Raw genomic sequence first — 8,298 nt, 5'->3', positions numbered from 1 at the left:
AGGATTTGTGTGCTGAGAATCAGGAGCCCAGCCCGGAGCCATGGCAGGCAGCAGCAGCTTGGGATGCCAGGATCCCAGCTGGGATGGGTGGGAAGGGAGCTCAGAGCCCCCCCAGTGCCACCCCTGCCATGGCAGGGACACTGCCACTGTCCCAGGGTGTGCCAGTGTCCATCCCAGCCTTAGGCACTGCCAGGGATCCAGGATGGGCACCCTGTGCCAGGGCCTGCCCACCCTGCCAGGGAACAATTCCTCATTGCCAAGATCCCACCCAGCCCTGCCCTCTGGCACTGGGAGCCATTCCCTGGGTCCTGTCCCTCTGTCCCTTGTCCCCAGTCCCTCCCAGCTCTCCTGGAGCCCCTCCAGGCCCTCCAGGGGCTCTGAGCTCTCCCTGGACCCTTCTCCTCTCCAGGTGAGCACCCCCAGGTGTCCCACCTGGCTCCAGGAGAAATCCTCCCCCACCTTGTCAGAGCTGTCCCTTCCCCCTCCTCTGCTCTGGGCTGACAGAAGGCACAGAAGCAGCACAGAACCCAAACCCTGAAAACCTGATCAGGAGATGGAATAACATAACCCAAATCCTGAGTTTCCTGATCAGGGGAAGGAATAAACATAACCCAAACCCTGAAATCCTGATGAGGGAGAAGCATAACAATAACTCAAACCTTGATATCCTGATCAGGGGAAGGAATAACCCAAACCCTGATTTCCTGATCAGGGGAAGGAATAACCCAAACCCTAATTTCCTGATCAGGGGAAAGAGTAACAATAACCCAAACCCTGATTTCCTGATCAGGGGAAAGAGTAACAATAACCCAAACCCTGATTTTCTGAAGATGGGAAGGAATAAAAATAATCCAAACCTTGATTTCCTGAGGAGGGGAAGGAAGAATATCCCAAACCCTGAAATCCTGATGAGGGGAAGGAATTCCACAAACCCAACCCCTGCTCAGGATCAGGGATTGTCAGACCAGGGAGCAGCAGGATGGGAACCAAGGAGGTGGCAGCAGTTTTGGTTACCTGCAGGTTGATTTATTTTGCCTTTTCTTGTCTGTTTTGGTTGTTTCGTTGGTTTTTCATTTGTGGTTTTTATTTCCTGTTGTTGTTTCCTTGGCTTTTGTTTGTTGGGTTTTTGGGGGGGTTGTTTGTTTGGGATTTTGTTCCTGTGGGTTTTTTCTTGTGGTGTTTTTTTCTGTTTGCTTCCATTTTTTCTGCCAGGGCCAAAGTTTAACTCGGGATAGGAGAGACCCCAGGGAAGGGGAGCAGCCAGGCTGGTCCCCTCCTGCTCCTGCAGCTGCCAGGGAGTGCCAGGATCAAACCAGGACCCCCCCTTGCCCTGGATTTTCACCAGATCCCCCCTCCTCACCTCCTGGGCTCCACCTCCCACAGGAGCTGACCCCAGGAAATTGCCACCATCAACATTGATCTAAAAATCCCAGAGTCCCTGAGGCTGGAGAATCCTCCCAGAGCAGGAATCCAGCCTGTCCCCAGCCCAGGGCACTCAGTGCCACCTCCAGGGGACACCTGCAGGGATGGGCACTCCAAACCTCCCTGGGCAGTTCCAAGGCCTGAGCACCCTTCACATGCAGAAATTCCTCCTGATGTCCAACCTGAGCCTGCCCTGGCCCACCCTGAGGCCGTTTCCCCTTGGCCAGGGCAGGAGGGGACTCTGGGGGTTCCACCTGCTGAAAATGACCCCAAAATATCACTGAGAGCCTGAGGAGGGTCATGCACAGAGATCTGAACTGCAGAAAGCTCCAGGCAGAGATTGACTGAACTTCACACAATCCCAGGATCATTCAGGCTGGAAATCCCACCCAGCCCAGGCAGTGCCAGCTGTGCCCCATCCCCACCCTGTCCCCAGGGCACTCAGTGCCACCTCCAGGGGACACCTGCAGGGATGGGCACTCCAAACCTCCCTGGGCAGTCCCTGCCAAGGCCTGACCACCCTTTCCATGCAGAAATTCCTCCTGATGTCCACCCTGAGCCTGCCCTGGCCCAGCCTGAGGCCATTTCCCCTTGTCCTGTCCCTGTCCCCTGGGAGCAGAGCCCGACCCCCCCTGGCTGTCCCCTCCTGTCAGGGAGTTGTGCAGAGCCACAAGGTCCCTCCTGAGCTCCTTCTCTCCTCTCCCAGCTCCCTCAGGACCCTTCAGAGGATGTCCTTTTCCCCACTAGCTGAAACCCAGGGGGTTTGCATTGCTGCTCCCACCCCCAGCCAGCCCCAGGGCCCCAGCAATGTCACCCAGCAGCTCTGGGGTGCCCTGGGCCAGCCCTGCAGAGGCTCTGCTGGTGCCAGGAGTACCCCCAGACCCCGCCAAACCCTGAGGAATTTTGCATTTACCATTCTCCACGTGGGCCAGTCTGTGCAGGAGGGGCAGCCACACAAGGCACTGGGGAGGAGGGTCGGCCATCAACGTGTCCAGGAACGTGTTCAGCATCACCTTCTTCTGCAGGGCAGCACAGGGGGCACTGAGGGCACAGCCAGGACCCAAACCCACTGCCAGGACCCAAACCCCACTGCCAGGACCCAAACCCCACTGCCAGGACCCAAACCCACTGCCAGGACCCAAACCCCTCTGCCAGGACCCAAACCCCACTGCCAGGACCCAAACCCCACTGCCAGGACCCAACCCCTCTGCCAGGACCCAAACCCCACTGCCAGGACCCAAACCCCTCTGCCAGGACCCAAACCCACTGCCAGGACCCAACCCCTCTGCCAGGACCCAAACCCACTGCCAGGACCCAAACCCACTGCCAGGACCCAAACCCCACTGCCAGGACCCAAACCCCACTGCCAGGACCCAAACCCCACTGCCAGGACCCAAACCCACTGCCAGGACCCAAACCCACTGACAGGACCCAAACCCACTGCCAGGACCCAAACCCCACTGCCATGACCCAAACCCACTGCCAGGACCCAAACCCCACTGCCAGGACCCAAACCCCACTGCCAGGACCCAAACCCACTGCAGGACCCAACCCCTGCCAGACCCAAACCCCTCTGCCAGGACCCAAACCCACTGCCAGGACCCAAACCCCACTGCCAGGACCCAAACCCCTCTGCCAGGACCCAAACCCACTGCCAGGACCCAATCCCCCTGCCAGGACCCAAACCCCACTGCCAGGACCCAAACCCCTCTGCCAGGACCCAAACCCACTGCCAGGACCCAAACCCCTCTGCCAGGACCCAAACCCCACTGCCAGGACCCAAACCCCACTGCCAGGACTCAAACCCCTCTGCCAGGACCCAAACCCACTGCCAGGACCCAAACCCCTCTGCCAGGACCCAAACCCACTGCCAGGACCCAAACCCACTGCCAGGACCCAAACCCACTGCCAGGACCCAAACCCTCTGCCAGGACCCAAACCCCACTGCCAGGACCCAAACCCCACTGCCAGGACCCAAACCCCACTGCCAGGACCCAAACCCCTCTGCCAGGACCCAAACCCCTCTGCCAGGACCCAAACCCACTGCCAGGACCCAAACCCCTCTGCCAGGACCCAAACCCACTGCCAGGACCCAAACCCCTCTGCCAGGACCCAAACCCACTGCCAGGACCCAAACCCCTCTGCCAGGACCCAAACCCACTGCCAGGACCCAAACCCACTGCCAGGACCCAAACCCCTCTGCCAGGACCCAAACCCACTGCCGGGACCCAAACCCACTGCCAGGACCCAAACCCCACTGCCAGGACCCAACCCCTCTGCCAACCCCAAACCCACTGCCAGGACCCAAACCCACTGCCAGGACCCAAACCCACTGCCAGGACCCAAACCCCTCTGCCAGGACCCAAACCCCTCTGCCGGGACCCAAACCCACTGCCAGGACCCAAACCCCTCTGCCGGACCCAAACCCACTGCCAGGACCCAAACCCACTGCCAGGACCCAAACCCCTCTGCCAGGACCCAAACCCCTCTGCCGGACCCAAACCCACTGCCAGGACCCAAACCCACTGCCAGGACCCAACCCCTCTGCCGGACCCAAACCCCTCTGCCGGACCCAAATCCCACTGCCAGGACCCAAACCCACTGCCAGGACCCAAACCCCTCTGCAGGACCCAAACCCACTGCCAGGACCCAAACCCCACTGCCAGGACCCAAACCCACTGCCAGAACCCAAACCCCTCTGCCAGGACCCAAACCCCTCTGCCAGGACCCAAACCCACTGCCAGGACCCAAACCCCTCTGCCAGGACACAAACCCACTGCCAGGACCCAAACCCTCTGCCAGGACCCCAAACCCACTGCCATGACCCAAACCCCTCTGCCAGGACACAAACCCCACTGCCAGGACCCAAACCCCACTGCCAGGACACAAACCCTCTGCCAGGACCCAAACCCCCCTGCCAGGACCCCAAACCCCACTGCCAGGACCCAAACCCCTCTGCCAGGACCCAAACCCCTCTGCCAGGACCAACAACCCCACTGCCAGGACCACACCCAACCCCTCTGCCAGGACCCAAACCCCACTGCCAGGACCCAAACCCACTGCCAGGACCCAACCCCAGTGCCAGGAATGTTCTGCTGCTCTGGAATGTTGCCCTTGTTTATCCAAGCATCTTTTTGATTGTTTTTAATTTTGTTTTTAATTTTGTTTTTATTTTTGTCTCTAATTTTGTTTTAATTGTCTTTAATTGTTTTTAATTCATGGTCAAGCCCAGCCCGCTGTGTCACTCTCTGAGTCGGGGGTTTATTATTATTCCTGTCATGCCTTTCTCTTTCTTTAGGATTTAGTTTGTCATTCCCTAAAATTTCATCTCATAGCATTTTATATAATCTCATATCATTTCCTATATTTTAATAATTTCATTTCATACAATTTCATATAATTTTATACCATCCTGTCATGTAATATAATATACTATAATATAATATAAATAATATAATTCATATAATATAGTATAATTGTATACATAGTAATTGTTCAACTAATTGTCTTGCACACACTAATTGTTCAGCTAATTGTCTCACACACTAATTGTTCAGCTAATTGTCTTACACTTAATTGTGCAGCTAATTGTCTTACACACTAACTGTTAAACTCATTGCCAATTGTTTAGCTAATTGTCTTACACACTAATTGTCCAACTAATTGTCTTGCATACTATTTATTCAACTGTCTTACACTAATTGTCTTACACACACTAATTGTTCTACTAATTGTCTTACACACACTAATTGTCTTGCACACACTAATTGTATTACACTAATTGTCCACTTAATTGTATTGCACACACTAATTGTCTCACACACGCTAATTGTTCCACTGATTGTCTTGCCCAGTGAAAGGCTTTGGGGATCAGGGAGAGCAGTGGGCAGGGTGTGGTTTGATTTTGGGAAGGACTGAGCCATTCCTGGTGCTCTGGGGGATCAGGGAGAGCAGTGGGCAGGGTGTGGTTTGATTTTGGGAAGGACTGAGCCATTCCTGGTGCTCTGGGGATCAGGGAGAGCAGTGGGCAGGGTGTGGTTTGATTTTGGGAAGCACTGAGCCATTCCTGCTGCTCTGAGGGATCAGGGAGAGCAGTGGGCAGGGCCTGGTTTGATTTTGGGAAGGACTGAGCCATTCCTGCGGCTCTGGGGATCAGGGAGAGCAGTGGGCAGGGCCTGGTTTGATTTTGGGAAGCACTGAGCCATTCCTGCTGCTCTCAGTGATCAGGGAGAGCAGTGGGCAGGGCGTGGTTTGATTTTGGGAAGGACTGAGCCATTCCTGCTGCTCTGAGGGATCAGGGAGAGCAGTGGGCAGGGTGTGGTTTGATTTTGGGAAGCACTGAGCCATTCCTGCTGCTCTGGGGATCAGGGAGAGCAGTGGGCAGGGTGTGGTTTGATTTTGGGAAGGACTGAGCCATTCCTGCTGCTCTGAGGGATCAGGAGAGCAGTGGGCAGGGCCTGGTTTGATTTTGGGAAGGACTGAGCCATTCCTGCTGCTTTGGGGATCAGGGAGAGCAGTGGGCAGGGCCTGGTTTGATTTTGGGAAGGACTGAGCCATTCCTGCTGCTTGGGGATCAGGGAGAGCAGTGAGCAGGGTCTGGTTTGATTTTGGGAAGGACTGAGCCATTCCTGCGGCTCTGGGGATCAGGGAGAGCAGTGGGCAGGGTGTGGTTTAATTTTGGGAAGCACTGAGCCATTCCTGCTGCTCTGGGGATCAGGGAGAGCAGTGGGCAGGGTGTGGTTTGATTTTGGGAAGGACTGAGCCATTCCTGCTGCTCTGAGGGATCAGGGAGAGCAGTGGGCAGGGCCTGGTTGATTTGGGAAGGACTGAGCCATTCCTGCTGCTTTGGGGATCAGGGAGAGCGAGTGGGCAGGGGTGTGGTTTGATTTTGGGAAGGACTGAGCCATTCCTGCTGCTCTGGGGATCAGGGAGAGCAGTGGGCAGGGTGTGGTTTGATTTTGGGAAGGACTGAGCCATTCCTGCTGCTCTGAGGGATCAGGGCAGGCCCTCCCAGGAGGGGAATCGGGGAAATCACAGAAATTCCCTCACTGGATCATTCTGGACTGTTCCAAAGTGCCGGGGTTGGACAGGGGACTGCAGTGACCCCAGCCCTGCTGCCCTGGGAATCTCAGATCCTGAGCCCTGATCCCAGACCCCAAATCCTGAATCCCAGATCTCAAATCCCTAACCCTGAATCCCAAATCCCAAATCCTGAATCCCCAATCCCAGATTCAAATCCTGAATCCCTAATCCCAGATCTCAAATCCCTAACCCTGAATCCCAAATCCCAAATCCTGAATCCCTGATCCCAAATCCCTAATCCCCAATCCCAGACCCCCAATCCCAAATCCCAGATGCCAAATCCTGAATCCCAGATCCCTGATCCCAAATCCTGAATCCCCAATCCCAGATCCCAAATCCCAGATCCCAAATCCTGAAACCCTGATCCCCAATCCCAGACCCCCAATCCCAAATCCCAGACCCAAGTCCCTGATCCCCAATCCCAGACCCCCAGTCCTGAATCCCAGATCCCAGATCCCAAATTCTGAATCCCTGATCACAACTCCCCAATCACCAATCCTGAATCCCCAACCCCAAATCCCACACCCCCAATCCCCAGACCCCCAATCCCCAAATCCCAGACCCCAAGTCCCTGATCCCCAATCCCCAATCCCCAATCCCAGACCCTAAATCCCCAATCCCACCCCCCCAAATCTCTGATCCCAAATCCCCATCCCAGACCCCAAATTCCCAGACCCCAAATCCCCAGTTCCAGACTCCCAAATCCCAGACCCCAAATCCCCAATCCCAGACCCCAAATCCCCATCCAGACCCCAGTAATCCTGATCCCAGACCCCAGATCCCAATCCCAGACCCAGAACCCCGATCCCAGACCCCAAACCCCCATCCCACACCCCAGACCCCGATCCCAGACCCCAAACCCCCATCCCACACCCCAGACCCTGATCCCAGACCCAAAGCCCAATCCCAGACCCCAAACCCCCGATCCCACACCCCAGTCCCCAATCCCAGACCCAAACCCCGATCCCTGACCCCAAACTCCCAATCCCACACCCCAATCCCAGACCCCAGCTCCCAATCCCACATCCCAAACCCCGATTCCAGACCCCAGACCCCCATCCCAGACCCCACACCCCAATCCCAGACCCCAAACCCCCGGTCCCAGACCCCAATCTCAGACCCCAAACCCTGATCCCAGACCCAAACCCCCCGTCCCAGCCCCCAGACCCCAATCCCAGCCCCCAGCCCCCGACGCCAGCCCCCAGTGGGGGTCCCTGACCTGCTGGGGGAAGCAGGTGCGCACCGAGTGCTCGGTGTAGCCGAAGGAGGGGCCCTCGAACACGGCCGTGGGCAACTTCAGCACCTCCCGCAGGAACTGCTCAAACTTGGGGAACAGCAGCAGCCCGTGGGAATCTGAGATCTGAGAGAAAATATCTGTAAGGAAATACAATAAACCCCCATGAATACAGTACACCCCCAGGAATACAGTACACCCCCAGGAACACAGTACACCCCCATGGATACAGTACACCCCCAGGAATACAATACACCCCCAGGAATACAATACACCCCATGGATACAATACACCCCCATGGATACAGTACACCCCCATGGATACAATACACCCCATGGATACAATACACCCCCAGGAATACAGTACACCCCCATGAATACAATACACCCCATGGATACAATACACCCCAGAATACAATACACCCCATGGATACAATAAACCCCCATGAATACAATACACCCCCATGAATACAGTACACCGCCAGGAACACAGTACACCCCCAGGAACACAGTACACCCCCATGGATACAATAAACCCCCATGGATACAATACACCCCCAG

General features: G+C 56.1%; 1 protein-coding gene across 1 annotated transcript; it reads right to left on the bottom strand.

Annotated features, from left to right (window-relative positions):
- Nucleotides 1–2,296: 2,296 nt before the first annotated feature.
- LOC127061182 (dystrobrevin beta-like) lies at nt 2,297–8,056 on the bottom strand (the record flags this gene model as incomplete). The annotated part of the gene is made up of 2 exons (XM_050987718.1): nt 7,724–8,056; nt 2,297–2,441 (listed from the first exon to the last, which is right to left on the bottom strand). Coding segments are annotated over exons 1-2 (478 nt in total), but the record flags the coding sequence as incomplete, so codon positions are not given.
- Between the last annotated feature and the right edge of the window lie 242 nt (nt 8,057–8,298).

This window comes from Serinus canaria, unplaced genomic scaffold (assembly GCF_022539315.1).
Source record: "Serinus canaria isolate serCan28SL12 unplaced genomic scaffold, serCan2020 HiC_scaffold_182, whole genome shotgun sequence".
NCBI lineage: Eukaryota > Metazoa > Chordata > Aves > Passeriformes > Fringillidae > Serinus > Serinus canaria.
This window is presented reverse-complemented; position numbering and strand designations above follow the sequence as displayed.